The sequence below is a fragment of the Aristolochia californica genome, unplaced genomic scaffold, assembly GCF_029961685.1.
Source record: "Aristolochia californica isolate CCGP_79_NKW_82.1479 unplaced genomic scaffold, dmAriCali1.0.hap1 SCAF_2, whole genome shotgun sequence".
NCBI lineage: Eukaryota > Viridiplantae > Streptophyta > Magnoliopsida > Piperales > Aristolochiaceae > Aristolochia > Aristolochia californica.
Genome location: NW_027181881.1, coordinates 47,122,040 through 47,145,443, shown reverse-complemented (window position 1 = coordinate 47,145,443; position 23,404 = coordinate 47,122,040). Strand labels below are relative to the sequence as shown.

The following is a 23,404-nucleotide window of genomic DNA, read 5'->3' as shown; positions in this document are numbered from 1 at the left end:
TCTCCACTCACCTGCGCCATTACTCCTCTTCAAGTCGTGCCGCCGTCAAAGACCGAAGTAAGAAGAACCCCTCCGTCCAAAGAGAAGAAAACCCCTTTCACGTGAAACTGCAACCGGCGCAAGACAAGGTCAGAAACTTCAGCCTTTGACATTTCACTGCCTGTAACTAGGCTTTTCTTTTAAAAAGAAGTTGCTCTATGTTATCAGCTTTTACTATGTGGTGGTTTGTGTTCCCAAACTAGTTAGGCAGACTGCAAGATTTTTAGTATACTCATTTTTTATCTATATTTTGTTTGATTCATTGAATTGGAATTACTGAAGACAAGGAGGCAGAGATTACTTCAGAACTATTCCGTTGTAGTGCACACAGTGGAATGTGCAACTAGCAAAGGCTTTCTTTTTCCTTCACAACTTGATGGTGGCCCAACTTGATTGATGCAAGCAAACATTGTAAGTGGGCTCTAAACAGTCAAGTATTCTGCAAGTATCATTATCTGTGAAGGTTATGTACTACTCATTTATCTGTTGCTGGTCATAGAATTGTCGGTGTTTCATTGGGCAACATAATAAACATGGTGATCATGGAATAAGCAGATAACCTTCCGTGCAAAGAAAAAACACTTGTGCGACTCATCCAGGCAGTTTTTTTTTTAAGTTTAATTAAGATTCTGCTTCCTCTCAAGACCCCTCCTTCAGACTTCCCATATTAAGAAGTGTTCTCTGAAACTCTAACATGAAGTTGGTAAGCTCCTGTGTGATCTCTGGTTCTCATCCTCTCCTTTTCTTTATTCTTTTTTTTTTTTTTGTTCTCCTGATTATATTCATTATTTTTACTTTTTGCAGACATGTCTCAGCAAAGGAAATGGATTTTATTTCCCTCCTTCCTACATCCTTGATATTTGTGGCTTTAAAATCCTTGTTGATTGCCCTATCAATCTCTCAGCTTTAACAATATTTTCTCCAGTCCCCATTGACTATAATCAGTGTATGCAGTCCCAAATATCTTCAGATGCAGACTCTCCAAATTCCTCTCCTGCGTCATTTAAAAGGAGACGAATGGAGAAATCCCTTGAAGCTAGTGATTTGATATGTGCTGAACCTTGGTACAAAACTGCCATGAATTTGCAACTTACAGATGTTTCTTTGATTGACGTCATACTGATTTCAAGTCCAATGGCTATGCTTGGCTTGCCATTTCTCACAAGGATGAAGGAGGCCTCTGCCAAGGTAATAGAATACCAATTCATCTTTTTGAGTTATGGTTGCTGAATTTCTTGGTTGTCTTTAAATTACTAAGAGGTTACTGTTGGTTCTCTAAAACTTTGGCTGGGAGCATATCTAAATCTCTTTGCAACTTTCATGACTAATTTGGGAAAAGGAAATACGTAAAAGGGATGTGTGTGACTTGGCCTTTGGCTCAATGGTCACATTGGGAGGTTTTTAGTGTGAGTTATTGGGTTCAAGTCTCACAGGGGGGGGGGGGGGGGGGGGGGGGGTTGTACTTGCAGAATCAACATTAAAAAAATGGATATGAAATTTATAAAGGCATTTTTTTTAAGTTCCAAAATGCTTCTCTTTGGTTTTTGATAATTGTCAATGTAAGCTTCAAGGATGTTCAAGGAAGAGTTCTCATGTTTTTCTTTTACTCTTTCCCAACACTAAAATAGAATTTGGATGTCTAAGGAATCCTATGAATACCCAAACAATTGTCTAGATTGGTTACGAAGGTTCTCTCTGGTTCTTTGTGAAGATTTATACAACCGAAGCAACTGCAAAACTAGGGCAGCTTATGATGGATGATTTGGTTTCAATGCATGCTGAATATCGACAATTTTATGGCCCTGAGGAATCAAGTGTGCCTCGATGGATGGAAGAACTTGAAGCTCTTAGTCCAGTGCTGAGAGAGATAGTATTGAGTAAAGAAGAGGCAAATTTGGGACATTGGCAATCTTTGTACAGGTAATCCACTTTCATTTAATTGTGGAATCCTTATGTGTTTGTCTACTTCGTGTCTTCCTGTCTACATCGTACTGAAGATGTCACTTGTTATAGAGGTACTCCTAAGATGCATGTTTCTTCCTTATAATGATGCTTTAAAACCTAGCTTTCCTGCTTTAAAATTAAGATAAAGCACTTTGTGGAGCATAACACATTGCACGTTGTACAAGCAGGTAACATCTCTCTATGTTTATCTGAAAATCTCATATGTATGTGTTTTGGTAGTCTTTCATGGTGGTAAGAAATTATATTTTGTGCAATGTCTTTTCCTTGTGGTTGAATTCTGTAGTTGAAGTAACATAGTCTTCTGTGTCAGTGCAGTAGATGTCAAAGAATGCATGAAGAAAATCCAGACTCTTAAATATGCTGAAGAAGTCTGTTACAATGGCACTTTGATTATAAAACCTCATAGCTCTGGCTTAGAAATTGGTGCTTCTAATTGGACTATAAATGGTCCAAGACGGAGTGTCGTTTACTTATCAAGTTCGTCATTTGCGTCAGCTTACGCTATGGATTTTGATTACCATTCTCTTCAAGGGAATGATCTCATGATATTTTCTGACTTTTCATATTTTCATGGCGGGAAAGTTGAAACAAGATCACAGGGAAATGGCTCACTTGCTTCTATTTCCTCATCCTTCAAGTAAGTTATCTATATGTAATCCTTGGAACACTTTTCAGGTTTTTAGAGTTATTTTGTGTAGCAACTTCTACAGAAAATTGTAGTTTGGTTTTCATTTGCACGGCTTTGTGTTGATTATGCAAATCTACCAGTTGAGAGGCAGGACAGGGTAAGGTTTTTGGTAGCCAAAGAAAGTTGAAATGTCTAATTCTCTGGTAATTGGAGAATTTAGTAGTTCATGTTTGGAGGCTATCCTGGCTTGCCTTGAATAAAACTTGCTCTTTCTAAAAAAAAAAAAAAAAACTGTTTGGAGGCTATCCATCTGATTGTACAGCAATCAAAATGGTCTGAGTTTGATTCACAACCCTTTCATGTCGCTTTTTTTGTGACTTAGGATCGTTGCGCATTACATCTGCATGTTTAGTATTGCTGAATCTGCCGGAGAAGATTGTTTAGCTTAACCTTTCTTGCCAATTATAATCCAAGTTGTGACATTTTGACATGCCAATTATAATCCAAGTTGTGACATTTTGACATGTTGCAGAGATGACGCTAGTGAAAGGGAAGCACATATTGTTCCTCTTGTTAATGATGATGAGGGGTCAGAGGAGGTTGACAAGCTTGCATTTATAAGCTCCTGCATTCTAGATACAATCAAGCAAGGAGGTTCTGCATTAATACCGACAGGACGACTTGGTGTCATACTCCAGCTTGTGGAGCAAGTTTCACTGTCTCTGGAAGCATTGAATCTGACAGTAATTCCATATTTATTTGTTTTTGGCATTCAAGCAATAAGTTGATTAAATGATGTTGTGCCCATAAAAAGAAAAGGACAAAATTTTGGAGTTAAAAGTTGGAATTGGTTGAACATTGTTAAGGAATAGTCCCACATAGATTAGTGAGTACAAAGATCTTGAGTTTATTAGTTGGTAAAGAGGTTTCCTAAGTTGGCTAGTCATTTTGGGATGGGCCTTGGACTCAACTTAACATGGTATCAGAGCGGGTACTCATATGTGGGCCTGCACCTAAACTATCTACTTGTAGAGCCACAAAAGATGACCTACACCTAAAACTATCCACTTGTAGAGCCACTAAAAAGAGGGCCTACACCTAAACTGCCTACTCCTAAATTATTCACTTGTAGAGCCACAAAAGAGGGTTTACACATGAGGGGGAGTGTTAAGGAATAGTCCCACATAAATTAGTGAGTACAAAGATTTTGAGTTTATTAGTTGGTAAAGAGGTTTCCTAAGTTGGCTAGTCATTTTGGGACGGGCCTTAGACCCAACTTAACAAACATTTTATTCATTAGTAGTGGCAACACGAAGTAACTATGATATTGATGTCTATAATAAGATGCACAAATTACTGGAATACCCATTCACTGCTTTATTCAGCTTGAGATGGTGGGATCACCATATGCAATAGATTTTCATCCCTCTTAACTTTCTTCTTCTATTTCTTATTTTCCTTTATTTCTCATTCTTCTCTTGATTCTCTTTAAATCTATTCTTAATTTTCGCCCCTTTTCTTCTCAAATTGTCAATTTATACATCTTCTTGTAATTAACTCAAATTATACTTTTATTGTTGTTTCTCTTACTTTGTCATATAGGATCTTTCTTCAACTAATCCTGCATTTTTTATTTATCTGCTTTCGTGGTGGTGATGAGACCTCACAGTTATTTTAGCTTAGAAATTAAAAAAATAAAATAAAATTCAGGAAGCTTTAAAAACACACATGCTCACACTTAACAAATACTTTATATTTCTGGTTGATGGCTTGCTATAAGCAGTTACATGTGCTCTGTGTCGTACATTTCTTTTAAGTAGCAATAACTAAAGATGAAATATGTCAGGTTCCCATATATATGATATCCTCTGTGGCAGAAGAAACATTAGCCTTCACCAACATCATTCCAGAATGGGTTTCTAAGCAGCGTCAGAATAAGGTAGCTTTACATCTATCAGTTTTTTTCGATTGTGAGGATGAGAAAAATTTTAGCTCATTTTATACAACAGCTATTCTCAGGAGAAGCTTTGTTTGGTCACATTGAGCTCATGAAGGAAAAGAGGCTTCACCTATTTTCAGGAATTTGGTCATCTGATTTCGTGTAAGTACACCCACCCCCCCCCCGCCCCCCCCCCCCCCCAAATAATAATAATAATAATTAATTCTACTTGTATAGTGCATGATATCTATAAACAATGTCTGAATGAGCACATTAACTCAGTTATTAAGTCCTTGAATGAAAGAATGAATTAGTTGAGGATCATTCACTTCCAATTGGGATGGTTGTAATCAACTTAGACTACTTATTTAGATCATTTGGCTTCTTTTTTGCATCTGGAAGTGATTAAAGTTCTATCTATAGGACTGCATGGCAGGAGCCTTGCATAGTATTTTCACCTCACTGGAGTCTGCGTCTTGGTCCTGTCATTCACTTGCTTCGCAGATGGCGTGAAGATCCGCGTTCATTGCTGGTTCTTGAGGTATTTGTGCTTTTATTTTCTTACTGGCACATCTCATATGCTTTTATCTGCTTACGATGTCATGGAGTATATTCCCTTTTGAGCAATATTTGATATGAGGTCTCAATTTAATCATTGTATTTGTCTTCAAAAAATTAAGTATTGTATATGTTTGTCATTTTGTCATTTATAGGGAGGTATCGATGCTGAACTAGCTCTTCTCCCCTTCAAGCCTGTTGAAATGAAGGTCCTGCAATGTTCATTTCTCTTGGGAATTAGGTGAATTCATCTTTCATTTTTTATTTACTTGATCCTATTTTCTAAAGACTAATCTTTATTGTTGTATTACTGTTACAAACACTCGTGAACTCGAAGACAGAACAAGCATGAACAAATAATTGGATTTATATTCGAGAATAGGTGTACCTTTGAAATGTGGATCATCTGATACTATCTTCACATATGGTTTTGTTAATTTTGAAGGTCAGCTTAATTGTTAATACTGACTCCCTGATCATTTAATAAGTTAAATTGCTGTTACTAGTAGGTCATCTTTTGGTGAGGGAGGTGATAACCTTACCCAGTTGATGATGGCACAAGGAGGTTAAGTTTATTGCGTGGAGGCAAAAGTGAGGTTATGACAAAATCCGTGTTTAGTGGGTTCTGCCTCTGAAAGTTTTCTAGTCCTTTCATCTAGGGAGGTGCATTCGTATTTATAGAAGCTATATAGGATAGCTCCTCAAATCCTCTTATCCTAATCTTCTTCTTATTCTTCTCAACTTCTTTTTATTATTTTCGAAGAAGTTAACTGTCCTCTTGTGGTAGATTAGTATCTTTTCATGGTGGTGATGTGTTTTTCCAGGTTGTGACATGTGGACTTCCCTGGTGGTGATTTGTCTTTCCATGTTGGGAAATGTGTACTTCTCTGGGGGTGAAATGTATGGCAAAGATCAGCAAGAACTTTCTCTTAGGTCACACATTTTGACTGTTGATTGTTAACAACATTTAAGTATCTTCACAACAGGAGTACAACTGTCCTCCTTTAGTCGTTGATTAGTATCTCTGCAATGTGGTGATGCTGGTCTTTCCATGGTTGTCAAGTGTGTACTTCACAAGCAGTGACATGTGCATTTAAGATCAGCAAGAACTTTCTCTTAGATCTCACATCTTGACTGTTAATTGTTAACAGCATTTTAGGATCTTCCCAACTGCAATAGATTAGTGCCCTATATGTGTTTTATGCAAAGCACACTCTGTGATCAGGTTGCTATTTTACTGACCAACTTGCCAAAAAGGGAGCTTCCTGGCAAAAGCTTGTTGTCAGTGCTTGTTCCCTTTGCCATTCCAAACTTTGGATTCTATTATTTATGATTTTTTTATCTGTAACATAACTCTCCAATTAAGAAAAAATCTAAATATAATAAATTAGAAAAAAATCAACAAAAATAAAATGGGAGATTCCTAGAGTTTTTTAATTGGATGTAGATTTTTATTCATTACCAAATGCAAAGCTTTTTGGCTGAAGTTGCTTTATCTGTTGGTTATATTTCAACTTTCTCTCTTATGGGATGTGGTCAGCTTCTAGGAAGGAACACGAACTCATTGTTCTACAGGTGAACAGAATGATGATTTTAATAACAATAATAATAATAATAATAATAATGCAATTGTCAGCAACACCGATTTTATTTCGTTTCATTCTCAAGATTTTTAGTGATCTCTGGTGAAATAAGTTTCCAGTTAAAATGCAAACAACTACGAGGTGCATATTGCTTAAGGGCTGACTATTTTACAGAAGATTGAAGTAAATTGCCTCAACAAAATAAAGAACAACAGAATTTAGATGAGCTGTTATACTAGCTTCTGCTTTAATACTGAAATGCAAGTCACCTAATTGTTTTTCTCTTCACGGTGCTACTAGAAGTATCTGTTTCTGTTTGTTGTAACCTACTACCTTTGGTAGCATGTATTTAACAGCTTATTTTTTTCTATGAACTTAAGTCGATCTCAATGGAAATAAGCTTGTAAAATTGCAATTAACAATCTCCTGCCTCTTGATGTAGGGTTGATAAAATTCAGCCATTATTAGAGATTTTGCAGCCGAAGCTTGTTCTGGTATAGTAATTACCATGAAACTAATTTTTTTCTTATGCCCTGTGATGCTTTCTTAAAATAACATTGATACTTATTTCTCTGTAAAAGAAAAACATACAATGAGTGACTGTGTCCTTCTTATAGCAGTTCCCCAAAGATCTGGAGTCCCTACTGGCTTCAGCAAGTATGCATTCAATATCACATCTATACTACTGTGAGAATGAAACTTTACGGGTACCAGGATTGAAGGACTATTATGAAGCTGATATGGAAACAGACTTGGCTTTTCAGCTCAAGCCCAAAAGAATGAGGGGAGAAAATACAGCCATTGCAAGATTGAGAGGACAACTTGAAATAATACGTGGAAAATATATGTTAGTATCTGCAAATAGCTGCCCAGATACATCTCAGAATCAGTTACTTCACTGGGGTTCAGTTGATCCAAATTTGTTGTTGACGGCCTTGGAGAAAAAGGGTATCGTTGGATACCTCAGGAAAGATGCTGATGTTACCGACGAAAATTGTTTGATACAGGTAGAGCAACCTGACAAGGCAGTGATAGATATTGACAAAACACGAACTGTTGTTAGCATGACGGGTAACACACTGGTTGCTAACATTTTGGAGGCAATTGAAAGTGTTCTCGATGGTATTTGAATGTTGTATCGAAATCCAAAGAAGTGTGCTCTACATTATGCATCTCTTTCGGTCCTTGTGCTGCTGAACCAGTTATTTAATATAACGTTTTTGTTGTGTGATTCTAAGTTGTTTGGGTTAGCTTTTGAGAGTTGTTTTCTACTTCTCATGATCTTAGTTTTTGTCTTTTATATTCAACTTCAGAGAATTTTTTTTATTGTATTTAACTTTTTAACTTTGAAGGAAAAAAAAAAAAAAGAGTAATGCTGTAAAGATGATTGAAGAGAGAGCGAAGAGAGTAAAGATACAGGATTCGACGCACTTCCATATAAACCTCTCCGTCGATACCCTTGCGCCCTGCAATTTCCGTTGACTTCAACTGTGAAAATGCACGACGGCGTGGCATTTTCACAGTATTGAACGAAGTTCGTTCCTCCAACCGTCCAATGAATAGGCAGAGAACACCGCTCGCATCCATCTTAAACGTGTGGAGCGTGCGAGCATATTGTTTCTAGCCCTTGGATTAGCATCGATGGACTAGCGCTGCCAATGACTGGAGTACGGCAGCAAGCGGAGGAAAATTAAGTTTTGAGAAACTCTACATTGTCAGCTAAGGTCTGAAAGAGAGAGTCGCGGAAACAATCTTTCATTCCATGGCGGTTCGCCGGAAATCTGGGACCGTGACTTCTACACCTTCTCAAACCAAAGAGAAAGTAAACGAGCCAGAAATACCAGCTGGAGATCCTCCTCTTGTTCCTCCAAAATGGGGTGTGATTTTTGTCGTCTCAACCATTCTCTTGACCCCTGTTTCCTACCTTTTCTTCTTCCATTACCAGATCGATTACCAACTCCGTCGTTCAATCTTAATCAATGCTGCTATGAGCTTCGGTGGATTTGTTGCAGCCGTGAAGATTATTCCCGTGGCGTCGCGGTATCTGCTGAGGCGCAATATGTTTGGCTATGACATCAACAAGAAGGGGACGCCTCAAGGCACCGTGAAAGTGTACGCTTCTTCTTAGTTTGGCATTGTGCAAATTTACTGGAAAACAATGTGAATTTTCCTGGATTGTGAAGTTCGATTTGATCAAACTAGTCTCTTGTTTCAATTAACTTGGCTTTTTGGGGATTTAATTTACGGTGTAGGTGTCGTACTCTTGACAAGTCAGGGACTGGGTAAACTTCTGATTTGTATTCCATTTTTTGTACTTTCGAAGCCTTTGATGGATTCTAATCCAGCTGGTTTGACTAAGATTGAGTAAAATAGCTGTTGCCTTAGGAGTATTAGTACTGATCTAGTATGGTTTTTGGAGAGTGTTTCCTGTTATTTTTTGCTCAAGTGCTAAAAATGTAACTAGAGATAAGACTGTCGAAGTGGCTTCAAAATTTGTGTCTATTATTTGCGATTCCTAAACGTTGACAATTAAGTTTAAAAAAAAAAAATCTTACTGTTGAGAATTCTGTTTAATAAAAGAGTGAAAAAACAGAGAATCGGCAACTCATTAGTTTTTTCTGAAATTGCATACTCGAAAGACAGCGAGTATTATGATTTAGATTCTTTTTTTTTTTTTTTTTGAAAAGCTATTATGATTTAGATTTATGTCATAGTTTTTTTCCAGTATAAAGAAATCATGAGTTACTGTGCTCTCTTGAATTATTATTCACGATATCGATAGAGAAAGACGGGCGCAGTGAAGAGGATGAGGAGGACTGGGAAGCAGATAACTTTTTCTCTTTCCTGGGATTCTATTATTTGGTCTCATGACGGAAATAGACTACTGCAAGGAGGATGCAAAAATGTTGCTTTCAATTGCTATAGATGTTTTATCTGCACTAACACTGGAATCTGTATCAGGTAATCAAGATGTACAAGGACCAACTGCTAACCTACTAAGCCCCTTAACGTCCATGAGAGGCTATGAGATTTGATTGTATGATACTATATAACAGATATATATTGGCACATTAATAGCCTATTATATGATCACATCTAGAATGCTTCTTCCACCACATATATTTTTCAGGACAGAGAATCTACATACCATTTTTTGAATTCTTTTATAATAATTTACAATATTTCTATCAGAATAATGTATCTCATATTAGATTCTACTGCTACTGCTATCATGAATCAATCATTTTTACTGTTACCATATTACTTGAATTTCTCTAGTCACAGTGAACCTGTTTTTCCACTTTTACAGGCCTGAGTCATTGGGTATTGTTGTTGGAATCGTTTTCCTTGTCATTGCAATACTGTTTCAACATTTTAACTTCACAGCAGACTCCAATGTACGTATTAGAATATTTGGTAATTCTTTTAAGCATGATTTTTCTTTCTTTTTTCTTGTGTACTGTATGTAATTTTAATTACTTGACTAAGACTTATATCTTGCAGTGGCTTGTGGAGTACAATGCAGCATTGGTATCTGTCTGCTTTATGATGTTACTTGGGTTTGTTGATGACGTTCTTGATATTCCCTGGAGAATGTGAGTTCCTATACTGTGTATTTTTTTTTTTTTTTTGTGTATGTTTTTTGTTTGGGAATTACTTCCATGCTGGCAAGTCTCAACTAAACAATGAGTTGCTTGATTTATTCTGATGCTCTCTTATGTATTTGTGAAGAACAGAAAACTACTGTTACCCTCTTTTGCTGCTCTTCCCTTGCTGATGGCGTATGCTGGACATACAACTGTTATTATTCCAAAACCTCTCATTCCATATGTTGGGGTAGATCTCTTGGATCTTGGTAATTCTTTTCTTTTTCTCCTGTTCCATCCTTTGCAAGGATGATACAACTATTTAATAGCTTTTGTCATATATTATGAAGCAGTCTGTCATTTTAAAAAAAAATTATTATTTTGTTTATTGTTGAGTTACTTGTTTTCTTTTTTGGCAGGGTGGATATATAAACTCTACATGGGCCTATTGGCAGTATTTTGTACAAATTCTATCAATATTCATGCTGGCATAAATGGTCTTGAAGTTGGGCAAACAGTTGTGATTGCATCTGCAGTAAGAACTACCACCTATGTGTAGTGAGATTTATTTATTTGTTTATTTATTTGAAGAAGATGTGTAACGATATTGATAATTCTTGATCCCCCCCTCCCCAAGCACCTGTCCCTCTGATTGTATTGTGTTAGCTCATTTTATCTAACACCAAAAGGTAGAGGTGCTCTTAGGTTGCGTGAAATATTAATCAGTTAATCAAAAACACCTATTTGAGTCTTTCTCAATGTTGAGACTTGAGAATGACCACTTTTGGCCAATTCTTTGATCAGTAAAGACCATCAGTTTCCAATCTTATTATTAAAAAATGGAAGACCCTCGTTTCAAAATAAAAAATAAAAAAAAATGGAAGTTCCTAATGTGAGTAAACATCAACTGTGGTGAAATCAATTGACATCAAAGATGCTGGTAATTTATATTGATTGTTGCCTCATATTTTCATTAAACGGTATGTGTTATTCTGTCAAATTTGACCAAAGATGGTGGTATGTCATGTTACAATATATTGCTGCAACTGCAGGTTTTGATTCACAATGTCATGCAAATTGGGGCATCCACCGATCTAGAGTATCACCAGGCTCATGCCTTCTCCATTTACCTTGTTCAGCCATTACTAGCTACATCTTTGGCTTTGCTTTCTTATAACTGGTAAGAGCCTCCTGCCAGTTCTTCATCTTTTCATAATTATTACAACTTTCAATGAGTTTTTTTTTATCTGAGTTTGTTTTCTTCGCTTATCTGAAAATGTAGGTACCCTTCTTCAGTTTTTGTTGGTGATACATATACATATTTTGCTGGGATGGCTCTGGCTGTAGTGGGCATTCTAGGGCATTTCAGGTCAAGTTTCTTTTTCCAGATCTTAAAGTTTATAAGAAGTGGCTATCAAGAATAAAATGTGCAGGTTCTTCAAACTGCAATATGTGATGCTATGTACCATTTACCTTGTTAGTAGGAATATGCAAACTTATGACAAGTTTGGAGTGAGAACTTTTAGCTTCTTTTGTTGAATAGACAACCCTTAGTCCTTAAATGTGCCAGAAAGACAGCTATAACAAGGCGAGGGTAGGGCTACCAGCCAGAACACGTGGGATACTTGAGCCTGAATTTTGGGCTCCTGTATACAAGTACTGAGAGTTTAATACCAAACCTGGGTGTTAATAACTAGGTCTGCAGCATTTTATAGAACCATAAAAAACATTAAAAAATCATTTTTTGATCTCTTTTATACATTAATAAAGGAACTTAAACTATTTTTCCAAACAAGTTTTATGGTAAATGATACAAGAGTACTACACTCCGTGGCCTCTCGCTGAACATATAATTTCATCTGTTGAATTTCCAGAAAAGATAAATAATTTATTGATTTGATTATAACTGAGTACAATGAGCTTCTATTTATAATAGAGGAAACAAGTAGAATTGGATTACATTTAAACTACCCATGTCCTAGTTAAACCCAAAGTCAAACACTAAAAGATAAGTCCTAGAACAATTAAACAACTGAACATAAATAGAAGACTAACATAACTAAAACACCTTTAAACTGGGACTCTTTTGTGAAATTCCCTTCCCATGATACTCCACCATATTAATTCAGGCTCTGTGAGACTTCTTATTATGAGACTCGTGTAAGACTCTTCCATTCATGTTCTTCAACATCATCCTTGCCTATCCATTCTAGTATTAACCTGTAAAATACCTACATGTTCAAAATTAAAATAATGAAAAAAAAATCCTTGTTGGATATTTGCTCCCACCTAAATGTATATTTCTGTAAAACCATGCAGCTTGCATCATGAAGAAATTCAGGTAGTTATTCTTGATCTCTATTAAAGTCAAACCAAGAGAACTAGGGGAAAAACTAGAGAGTCACTTAGCCCAGGTTTCATTTGCAATCCTGCTTTATCAAAGTCTATTTTTTTACGAACCATTTTTGTTTGTTTTGCAGTGAGACACTCCTCCTGTTCTTCCTGCCTCAAGTCCTGAATTTCCTTTACTCGTGCCCACAGGTGTGCAAGATATGCTTGATTTAAACTCTTCTCTTTTTGAAGATGACTCACATAGTAAGTGTGTTTTTTTATTCTGCTAAGAAACTGTTAATCTATCTTATAATTTGTTGGTTGGACAGCTCTTTAAGATTATTCCATGTCCTAGACATCGCCTGCCTAGGTATGTACTCTTTTCTTGTTAAGGAAGTTGTATTTACACATTTTTAAAAAAAATTATGTATACTTTTATCTGTAGCATACTTGAAGTATTTGCGTTTGATGCAGATTTGATCCCCAAACTGGATTGTTAACTGGAACCAAGGATGGGACTCTTGTGAACCTCTTCTTGAGGTTATTTGGCCAGTGTTCAGAGAGATCTCTTTGCATCAGACTACTGATATTCCAGGTAAAATTCTAAGCTGGAACCATCTGTTTTTTTGTTGGCTTGTTCTTTCTCCTCTTTTTGTTATTCTTTTGAGCTGATATTATTCTTTTTTTTTTTTTTTATCGAACAGGCCTTCTCATGTCTCCTGTGTTTTTTGCTGAGATATCTATTAGCCGGTTGGTACAAATAAGATCGGACCAGTTATCAACCTACTGACCAATTTTCACTGATAGACAGGATACACGAATACAGAGAGTTTTTAAATCATTTGTAATTAGACATGATAACTTGTTTATGAATCTAATTGCATGTGAGATTTAGATTTTCTATGAAGGCCTTTCGGTTCAATAGCAGCAATGAGACTCCCTGTTTCCTTTCATACGGAGAAACCTGTGATATGATGAAGAGGGGCTATTCTACCTAGTAGAAATCGGTCATGAGCATCAATCTCCTATTCAAGAGTGTCTTTGCATGATCGTGCAAAGGGAAAAGCAACACCCCCTTCCGTTCTTTCCGGTAAGAAATAAAACTTGTGCAATGTTGGCTAGCATTTCTTATCAAATTATGGATAAATTCAAAAGTTTTCATTTACATTTTTCTTATAATTCCTAATTAGTACAATCATGCGTTATTCAACATTAATAAAAATTTCTGATTGTTTCCTATCGAATTATATTTTTACATTTGGGCAGAAACTCAGAAAAGACACAACAACAACGGGAATCAACTCCATTCTCCTACTCCAACCGCTTACAGAAAACTTCTCTAGTATTAACTGAGATCTTCAACAACTGCAGGGCCATTTTTAAGAATCTGAACGGGTTCAGACAAATTTATTAGAAAATTCAGAGTATAATACATATTTGATATTAATACTAGTCGAACAACAGAATGAACAGCCATCGCTGTTGCATTTACAACCCTTGTCGGAAAGGGCCAGATCAAAATTTTGAAAAAAAAAACTGAATTAAACAATAGACTAGTGCATCATGCATCAGTAATTCTTAAGAACTACTACACACATAAATTACTTTTGCGTACATAAATTACCACGCCAAATAACACAATGCCATGTACACGCAATGCCTTAAGAAACCTGCTTTTCACTCCATCCATTAGTCCAAGTACCGGAAGAAATTCAAATTTACTCTGTTCCTTGAGTTTGAATCCCAAGTCCCCCCCTATTCCACCATCCTTTCCAGCTTTAAATAATCCACTTTGCTGTCACACTGTCCCCAGCCCCCAAAATTCTGTGCTCCTTGATCCCACAAACTATTCTCCATAAGACCATTCTCCCATCTATTGCTCTTCTATACGGTACTGCTACTATTCTTATAACCATAGCCACCTTCACACTGACCATATTTCCATGATTTTTAAACAGAATTCACTAAAAAGTCTTTAACTGGATTAACAGGGTCTCCAACGTCTCCCCAGCCACTTGAAGTTACTGCATTTTGTACTTCCCAACCAGTGGGTATAATTGACTCTCCAGCACCACCCTGACCAGTTGGATTAATTTGCTCTCCAGTGTCTCCCCAACCTGATGGATTGATTAGCTCCTCACCATCTCCCCAGCCAGATGGTTTGATTAGCTCCTCAGCATCTCCCCAACCAGATGACTTAGACTGGGCCCCTCTATCACCCCAACTTGATGGATTGATTAGCTCCTCAGCATCTCCCCAGCCAGATGGTTTGATTAGCTCATCAGCATCTCCCCAACCAGATGGCTTGACTGGCTCCTATGTATTGCCCCAACCTAATGGCTTGATCAGCTCCTCGGCATCTCCCCAGCTAGATGGCTCTACTGGCTCCTCTCTATCGACCCAACTGGATGGTTTGATTAGCTCCTCAGCATTTCCCCTACCACATGGCTTGACTGGCTCCTCTATATCGCCCCAACCTGATGGCTTGATTACCTTCTCAGCATCTCCCCACTAGATGGCTTGACTGGCTCCTCTGTATTGCCCCAACCTGATGGCTTGATTAGCTCCTTAGCATTTCCCCAACCTGATGGCTTGACTGGCTCCAATGTATCGCCCCAACCTGATGGCTTGACTGTCTCCTCTCTATTGCCCCAACCAGATGGCTTCACTGGTTCCCCCTCTATCGCCCCAACTTAATGGCTTGTTTAGCTCCTCGGCATCTCCCCAACCGGATGGCTGGACTGGCTCCTCTGTATTGCCCCAACCTGATGGCTTGATTAGCACCTCAGCATCTCCCCAGCCACTACTCACTATTAGGTTATCAGATAATTGATAAGAATCCCAACCACTAGATAAACATTCAGCTTTCCCGCCCTTTCTTGCCTCACCATCGGGAGGAGGGGGTGGTTGATCTAATTCATTCAAAAGTTCAGGATCAATATAGCAATTCCAATCTATTTCATCTATGTATATATCAGGGTCTGGCAGAGATATATTGCATGGAACACCATGCAATTTGGCCCAAAACCTTGCTTTTGCATTTCTAAATGCTTCTTCACCAGCTGAATCATTCCATTGAACAACATTTGTATAGAAGCACATGAGTTTCTTTGTTTCCAAAAGCTTTCGCCATGGAATTGAACAAGTATAATAACAGAATTTCTTCTCCCATGAGGGAACTGAGGGCTGCCAAGACCCTGCAGCACCAAGCAAAAGAAACACATTAAAGGGAAAAAAAATGTAAAAAATACCCTTAAAAAGGCAAGAGGGTACATAAAACTAAGAAACATACAAACAGCATATGAAATAATTTCCTTACCACATAAGTGATGAATGAAAGCAATTCCTGAAATGTTATAATTACCTCTTAATGATGTAAATTAACAGATAAAGAACCTCAGAATCTAATGGCACATCCATAAAATGTTTTAATGTTGGAAACATGTCAAATTTCAAAACCCACAAGATCTTTCAGTGTTAAAGGTTTCAAATGCCACATAAAGCATGTAAAAATAGTGAGCTTCCAATTTAATCACTATTTTGAACAGAGTAATTCTATGAAGGATGTACTGTTACATTTGAGTAGCTGATTAAGTTCACCACCACAAAACGATAAACTGACTATACCATACTAAACTGTGAATCAATTTTTAATCATTCTGTTGGTTCAACGTTACAGAAACAGAGTCGCAGAGTCGAGTCTCCGCATGGGAGAAGTATGCAAGTTTAACAGTGGTATTATAGAATATTCAAATAACGCATCTCATAAAAGAACACTCAAACAACCACTGGAAAAGAGTAGAATAACAGAGTTCAAGAAACATAGTAGGCAAGTCTTGCATTCATGAACCTGTCATCAGTACAATCCATGACTCAGATGCCAATTAAGCATTGGAAGTTGCATTACAAAGCTCCAAATTTAGGATTCTTCATAAAGAACTTGAGAATACCACGTCATTTCCCCGACAGCTATAGACTGAGAGAAGTTAAAAAGTTGCACATGGGAGACAGAAATTTTTTGAATAAAATAAACGTAAAAAGAAAAAAGAAGAGGTCTACAAGAGAACCAAATATGCATTAAAAACCAAATATAAAAAAATCGGTAATAATATAAAGGCGTAAGGCCCTAAATGTAACAACTGGTGAACCTTGATAGTATGAAATCACTTGCCTTAACTGAAAACCTCAAAAAATGAAAAATAAAAATAAGCCACATTAGAGATTCTCATGAGAACCATTAAGTCATGGAGTTATATAAAAAAGAATTGTTCATTCATAAAGCGCACAATTGGAACAAATCCTGACCCCAAAACCTCCTGCATAGTCGCTGGAAAAGACACTTGGCAAGCAACGAAAACAAGATGATTTTAGACCAATGGCCTGATCGATACGCAGATAAAAATATGACAATTGTGAGATAACCATAAACACCAGGCAAAAGAGACTCGAACTGCCTTTGATAAACATTTCAAAAACCTCGAGCATTTTCATATCCGGAAAATCCTTTCTACGTCAACAATCATTACCGAAAAAAGTCCCTTAAATTGATACAAGCAATTTGCATCCTAAACTAAAATAACAAGGCAAGTATGCGAGATAATCACATAAAGAGAAACACGACAAACAAGAGCATCAGAGATTCAGACACTTATTCGGAATTGTAGAACGTTAAACAGAAAAATTGCCATGAAATAGCATCTAACCCTCAAGGACATGAGGAGATCATGATATTCAAAGAAACAACAGGACAGCCACGCCGACATGGTTCAGAAAGAAATCTTAACATACAACCGGTAACCTATAACGGCGAACCCTTCAACAACCAGCGAGGTCTCACGGTTGCTAATACAAGGTATAGCAGAACGTAAGAAGATTAATTACGTGAAGTTCAAAATAAGGCCAAACCTTCTCTACCGGAGGGAGGCCTCCAGTTCTTTGATCTCGACGGCCTATTAGGACCTTCTTGATGATTATTTTCCCTGTGGTGCTCCCTCTTATCACGCATTTTGAAGTCGATAACCACAAAAAAAACCCCGCCTGAATCAGACAGTTCTAGAAAAAAAGCAGTTTCTGCAGAAACGAGTGTCTCAAGGTAGAGAGAGAGGGATATAACTGATTTCGCAGAACCCAGAAGCAGCTATCAGGAGCCGTGTTCTCAAAGTTTGCACTAAAATTGTGGCGAGAAGATTTCAGAGGATGAAATTTCGAGAGGGCGCTGACGTTTTTTTTGAAAGGAAGGTCAGTGATACGCGGTCCAACAGTTTCGGCTTTTCGGAGTGATCATGAAATGTGGAGCAAGCTAAAGAACCCGTCTTCCTTAGTCCTACGAAAAGGAAACGCCCACCAAATTAACCATTACAACAAAATTGCCATCGCCCATGGTAGCCCGACCCGATTTCGTTAAAAAATTATTCATTTATTTAACCGTTTTAGCGTGGATTTTCTGAATATGACTTACACGTGGAGTTCCCCGATCGACTCAAATCTAACTTTAGCTAAAATTGGAAAGAACATCGAATATGGAATATTGAATATGGAAAAGAGAAATAGTGAATGACTGAACTCTAGTATTTGGATATTATAAAATTAATTATTTTATTTTATATATTTAATTAAATAAAAATATTAATTTAATTTTAAAATTTTTATTTATTTATTTATCTTATTTTATTAATGAAATAGTTAAATCAATCAGATTAATTTTACATAACAAAATACCATCTTTTTTATTTATATAAATTCATGATTTTAATATTATATTTGATTTCTAATTTAAGAGTGAGAATTTAGATAATAAAAAATTAAATTAAGTATTTGTTTTTTATATTGAATTAAATACAAATATTTTTTAAAAATATATTTATTAATTTAAAAAAATATTTTAGTAAAAATATGTAAAATAAAATTTAAAAATATTAAAGTAATTTTATATAATAAAATAACCTTTTTATTTATATAAATTTCTTATTTTTAATGTTATATTTAATGACTATTTATAACATTTGGATATTGTAAAAATAAGGATTTGTTTAATTATTTATTAAATTAAAACAAAACAAAATTTATTTTATTTTAGTAAAAAATTATCTAAAATAAATTTTAAATATATTAAATTAATTTTATATAATAGAATAACCTTTTTATTTATATAAATTCCTTATTTTTAATGTTATATTTAATGACTATTTTAAGAGTAAGAATTTAGATATTGTAAAATTAATAATTTGATTAACATTTGGATATTATAAAAGTAAGGATTTGTTTAATTATCTTAATTTATTTTTAAAATTTATTTATTAAATTAAAACAAAATAAAATTTATTTTAGTTTAGTAAAAAATATCTAAAATAAAATTCAATCTATTAAGGTAATTTTATAAATTAAAATATGGTCTTTTTATTTACATAAATTTATGAATGCGACTTAAGCCTTCCTCTTCGGTTTACTTTTTTTTTTCCTATTTTCTTTTCATGATTGATTTAAGTTATTTTGTAATTTTTTTAAATATTAATTTCAGGTTTTAAAACTTCTGACACATTTCATTACCTTTACTTTAATTAAAAATAAAAAAAGGATTTTTAATTATTTCATATTTAATTTATATACAATATTTGGTAAAAATAATTTATTTTTAAAATTCTTATTTGTTGGTAAAATATTCTACCTTTTTATAATAAAAAACATAAAAATCGTATTAATTAATTAAAATAATTTATTCTAATCTATTTACCTCCTTTTTTATTGGTATAAATTTTTTTTAATTAAAATAATTATTTTTGAATTTAAAAATCTAATTTATCGATATATAACCTTATATATATATATAAATATTTAATTTTTTTCTTTAAATTTATTTAAATCATAAAAATATTTTTTCAAATTTATTTAAATTTGTTTAGAAAATAAATTTTATATTTTAAAAATTAATTTCATAATTTAAAATAAATTTAAAATATTTATAAAATATTTTAGAACTAATTTAAAATAAATTTAAAATATTTATTCGAAGATGTGTCAGGATGACATGGCTTAACGATGACGTATCAATTGACAAGGCGTAAGACTCTTCCGTTGATGATGTGGCTTAGCACCACGTAATGAGTGAATTCTGACATGTCGTTACACATCTGCGGTCAACTAAAATTTCCCAGTTAAATTAGGAAACCAAGAATCCTACTGGAAGTCCTTCTTAGTTAATAAATTAGGAAACCTGGGAACTGCTCGCACTTTTTTAATCCTAATGAAATTAAAACACTAAAACTATAAAAGCCAGGTTTAGTGACCCATTGCTATCATCTCAGCCCCTCCTCTCCTCCCTTCTCGGTGCAATGGCTTCTTCTAAATCAATCGCCATCATCTTCGCCTTCGCAGCGCTCTTCATCAGCTCTGCTTCTGCAGCTTTCGATGCAATATATTGCTTGGGAGACTCAATTGCTGACACGGGTAATCTTATCCGTGAAGGCCTCGGTCCTTTCGGAGCTATCAACCGTTTACCATACGGAGAAACCTACTTCGGAAGGCCAACGGGCCGATGCTCCGACGGTCGCCTCATGATCGACTTCATCGCCGAACGCTTTGGTCTCCCCTTCATCAACGCCTACCTTGATAAGAGTGCCACTTTCGTTAACGGCGTGAATTTCGCCGTGGCCGGAGCAACTGCCCTCGACGCTTCTTACTTGGAAAGTATCGGCCTCATCATGCCTTTCTCAAGGAGTTCTCTCAGCACGCAGCTTGGCTGGTTCGAGGATCACCTCGCATCTATTTGTTCTTCGCCTGAACAATGCAGCGCCAAGCTAGGTTCGGCTCTTTTCTTCGTGGGAGAGATCGGAGGAAACGATTATAATTATGCACTTTTTCAAGGCAAAACCATTACAGAAGCCACCTCCCTCGTGCCTCGTATCGTCCAAACCATCAAGGATGCGGCTATAAGAGTCATCCAGCACGGAGCTCGTAACTTGATCGTACCTGGGAATTTTCCCATCGGCTGCGTGCCCAGTTACCTCACAACATTCCGCAGTACCAGCCCATCAGATTATGACGGGAGAAGCTGCCTCAAAAGCTACAACGCTTTCGCGGAACTCCACAACAACCAGTTGCAGGTGATGTTGCAGAGCTTGAGGGTACAATTCCCTTCTGTGAAAATACAGTACGCGGATTACTACAATGCAGCATTGCACCTTATTGATAACGCTCAGAATCTTGGGTTTGACGAGAAGTCTCGATTCCAAGCTTGCTGTGGAGCTGGAGGCGAATACAATTACGACTCAACTAGAATGTGCGGAGCAACCGGAACCTCAACCTGCCCTGATCCTTCTAAACGCCTCTCCTGGGACGGAATCCATATGACAGAGAAGGCTTACAGAGACATGGTTACCTCTCTCTTCTCAGGAAATTTGAAGGGATAGAGATGAGAAGTATTCAGATCAATCTCCAACACTAGGGTTTATACTTTTTACATGTTTTTTAATTAGTTTTTTATAGCCTCCTGATCAGATTCAGGTCGATTATGTTTAGCCGGACAAATTAATCCGGATGCGAATTTAACTTGTTTTAGTACAAATTTATCTTTTTCCAAGAATTCCAACGTGTCCGTACAACTGTCAATGGGTCTGAGTCTCCTGGTCCAGACTACACACAAAAAGTCCACTATTAGGCCCAAGCCCTTTAGACGCATTACGGCGCCGTCACTTTTCCCACCACCGAACACGCGTCAACTGCTCCCATCATTCTTCTCTCCGTCGGATCAATCCATGATGATCTCCGCCGTCAGATCAGCCCAGTGGACAGCAAACAAACAATCCGAGTCACGTCCGAACCAAACCACCCTTACCAGTTTTGGATATTCCCCGCGTCGCGCAACAGTCTGGGCCCACCGTTTTGCCGTCCAATCATTTCTTCAGAACTTCGGATAATCCCATACCCTGTGCCTATCAAAATGTTTCCGTTTTTATTTTATCTTAACCGTGTCCCACCGGAAGAAGTTGATCGGGCGTCCCAGGATCGCCCGTGCATAGCGGGCGGGTCCAGATGAGTAACCGCTAATTGGTAATTAGCGTGTCAGCTAATCAGCTGGAGAATCAGGGAGGAGCTAAATCAAGGGCTGAAATCTGGAAAGGGTGATATTTTTTTAAAAGATTTTTAATATTATATTTAATTAATATTTTAAGAATGAGAATTTAGATATTAAAAAGTATTTGATTAAGCATTTGGATATTATAAAAGTAAAATTTGTTTAAGTATTTTATTTTTATATAATTAATTAATTAAATAAAGTAACTTTATTTTTTAATTATTTATTAATTAAGACAAGTAAAAATCTATCTTAACTTATCAATAAAAAGTAAATAAAAATTATCTTATAAAAGTTAAATCTATTAAAGTATTTTATTAATAAATTTCTTATGTCATTTCTACTGTTTTATTAATAAAAATTAAATTTATTAAAGAATGGCCGTCCTAAGCCAACAATGCTTCAGCAGAGGAGAATAGAAACAGTGTTTTATTCTATGGGTGTCAACTTGATTGCTCTGAACTACTCGCTTGAGTTCTTTGGTACCTGTAATTGATCATTTCTTTGATGTTACTTTAATTCGACGCATACGATCAGAACTACCCAAAAACTCATCTCCTTGTCCGCGTTTAACAAACGGTACTGAAATTTTTGTCGTAAAAATTGTTAGACCCATTTTCCAATTGATGTATCATTCCTTTGGCATCTCTCAGGCTGTTTTTGTTGGACTTGACCATGGCTTGGATTGGTGTTCACCGTACAAGAAGCTCTAGCTGTGCTTTGCCCGTCATACTGGAATTGACCAAGAGGTGTCAGAATTATTGATATCACAGAACAGCCATTCTTTCTTAAATCCTGGATATGGAGAATGGGTTTACGCATAGCGAGGTAGTCCTCAGTTAGAAGAGCCTCGTCTCTTTTGCTTAAAATATCGATAAAAACTCGTAGAACTGGGGAAAGTCTGTGCTCAAGCTTCAATTGCAATGAAGGATGGGGGAGAATTGCTTCAACAGAAGGTAGGAGGAGGACGAATGGACGATGAGCAAAGGAGTGCAAAACAGAGAGATGTAAGAAAAGTCACACCTTAAACATAAAAACCCGTCTCTGCCACTGAGACGTGCAGCTTCTGGCATTAAAACTTCTTTTCTGCGTCTTATTGCGTAGGTGAAGAGGCACACTCACCAATCCCAAGGTCCCCATGGACTAGATGTCAAATAACAACAAGAAGCGTTGGGTCATGGGTGGACGTCAATGTCTTGCTTCTTTCAAAATAAAGCTGGTCTTCAAGGCGACTCTTAATGGGATGTTGTAACTAGTGAAGGCTCTTCGTCTTAGAGCTTTTCAACTCACTTCCCTCTTTTTCTTTTTTCAGAAACTTAGCTCGTATATTAAGCAGTTGTGACCATTTCGTTTGATACAGTGATCTGGAAGCCTCTCGGCTGTTATGGCACATTCTTGGCAAAACAATCTGGAGTTAATCTTAGAATTAATCAAATCTATGGGGCCTAGGGCCTAGACAAAAAAATTCCATTTATCATTCTTTAGGCTTCATTTCATCATAATCATAAAGCTTGGTCATTTCTCAGGTTCTAGCCAGAGAAGAGACCTGCTCTTAGCCCAACAAAATGAAACATAAGGACCCACAATGCCTAAAATTGAAGCAAAAAACAAATCAAACATCTCACACATATTGCCTTAATAAGGTCCAAGTAGCATCCCTGATCTTGACAAGCTAAACTGTGTATGATATGAAAAACAATCTCT

General features: G+C 36.4%; 4 protein-coding genes across 8 annotated transcripts; 3 read left to right on the top strand and 1 right to left on the bottom strand.

The window, feature by feature from the left end:
• The first annotated feature begins 21 nt into the window (after positions 1-21).
• On the top strand, positions 22-7,936 carry LOC137956285 (uncharacterized). Of its 5 annotated transcripts, none has more exons than XM_068803711.1 (13): positions 22-128; positions 322-450; positions 595-742; positions 844-1,227; positions 1,751-1,959; positions 2,315-2,641; positions 3,165-3,375; positions 4,479-4,571; positions 4,642-4,733; positions 4,995-5,112; positions 5,285-5,370; positions 7,155-7,206; positions 7,330-7,936. In XM_068803711.1, the coding sequence occupies exons 3-13, from the start codon at positions 734-736 to the stop codon at positions 7,840-7,842; spliced, it is 2,094 nt and encodes a 697-aa protein (XP_068659812.1). In that variant the 5' UTR covers positions 22-128; positions 322-450; positions 595-733; the 3' UTR covers positions 7,843-7,936. The 5 variants fall into 5 exon arrangements, with proteins under 5 accessions (XP_068659812.1, XP_068659813.1, XP_068659811.1 ...); XM_068803712.1 differs by having other exon boundaries at positions 539-742; positions 7,333-7,936; XM_068803710.1 differs by having other exon boundaries at positions 539-742.
• A 471-nt stretch (positions 7,937-8,407) lies between these two features.
• On the top strand, positions 8,408-13,531 carry LOC137956085 (uncharacterized). The gene is made up of 11 exons (XM_068803407.1): positions 8,408-8,824; positions 10,023-10,110; positions 10,217-10,308; positions 10,450-10,568; positions 10,719-10,834; positions 11,352-11,479; positions 11,582-11,668; positions 12,780-12,840; positions 12,960-13,000; positions 13,105-13,225; positions 13,335-13,531. The coding sequence occupies exons 1-11, from the start codon at positions 8,475-8,477 to the stop codon at positions 13,392-13,394; spliced, it is 1,263 nt and encodes a 420-aa protein (XP_068659508.1). The 5' UTR covers positions 8,408-8,474; the 3' UTR covers positions 13,395-13,531.
• A 1,049-nt stretch (positions 13,532-14,580) lies between these two features.
• LOC137955196 (uncharacterized) lies at positions 14,581-17,635 on the bottom strand. Its single transcript, XM_068802065.1, has 3 exons — positions 17,536-17,635; positions 15,415-15,827; positions 14,581-14,946 (listed from the first exon to the last, which is right to left on the bottom strand). The coding sequence occupies exons 1-3, from the start codon at positions 17,633-17,635 to the stop codon at positions 14,581-14,583; spliced, it is 879 nt and encodes a 292-aa protein (XP_068658166.1).
• Positions 17,636-19,958: 2,323 nt separating this feature from the next.
• LOC137955195 (acetylajmalan esterase-like) lies at positions 19,959-21,064 on the top strand. The gene has a single exon (XM_068802064.1). It carries the CDS (start codon positions 19,959-19,961, stop codon positions 21,033-21,035), a length of 1,077 nt encoding a protein of 358 aa, XP_068658165.1. The 3' UTR covers positions 21,036-21,064.
• Positions 21,065-23,404: the final 2,340 nt, after the last annotated feature.

Bases quoted from the DNA above. Each gene is read 5' to 3' on its own strand.
- LOC137955196 (XM_068802065.1), bottom strand. From the start codon at position 17,635: ATGCGTGATAAGAGGGAGCACCACAGGGAAAATAATCATCAAGAAGGT. The intron at 15,828-17,535 runs GTTTGGCCTTAT...TTGGTGCTGCAG, and splicing joins GCCTCCCTCCGGTAGAGAAG to GGTCTTGGCAGCCCTCAGTT. The intron at 14,947-15,414 runs GTGCTAATCAAG...GGCAATACATAG, and splicing joins GTGGCTGGGGAGATGCTGAG to GAGCCAGTCAAGCCATCTGG.
- LOC137956085 (XM_068803407.1), top strand. From the start codon at position 8,475: ATGGCGGTTCGCCGGAAATCTGGGACCGTGACTTCTACACCTTCTCAA. The intron at 10,569-10,718 runs GTAATTCTTTTC...CTTTTTTGGCAG, and splicing joins GGTAGATCTCTTGGATCTTG to GGTGGATATATAAACTCTAC. The intron at 13,226-13,334 runs GTAAAATTCTAA...TTTATCGAACAG, and splicing joins TCAGACTACTGATATTCCAG to GCCTTCTCATGTCTCCTGTG.
- LOC137956285 (XM_068803708.1), top strand. The intron at 2,642-3,164 runs GTAAGTTATCTA...GACATGTTGCAG, and splicing joins TCTATTTCCTCATCCTTCAA to AGATGACGCTAGTGAAAGGG. The intron at 4,572-4,641 runs GTAGCTTTACAT...TTTATACAACAG, and splicing joins CTAAGCAGCGTCAGAATAAG to CTATTCTCAGGAGAAGCTTT.
- LOC137955195 (XM_068802064.1), top strand. From the start codon at position 19,959: ATGGCTTCTTCTAAATCAATCGCCATCATCTTCGCCTTCGCAGCGCTC.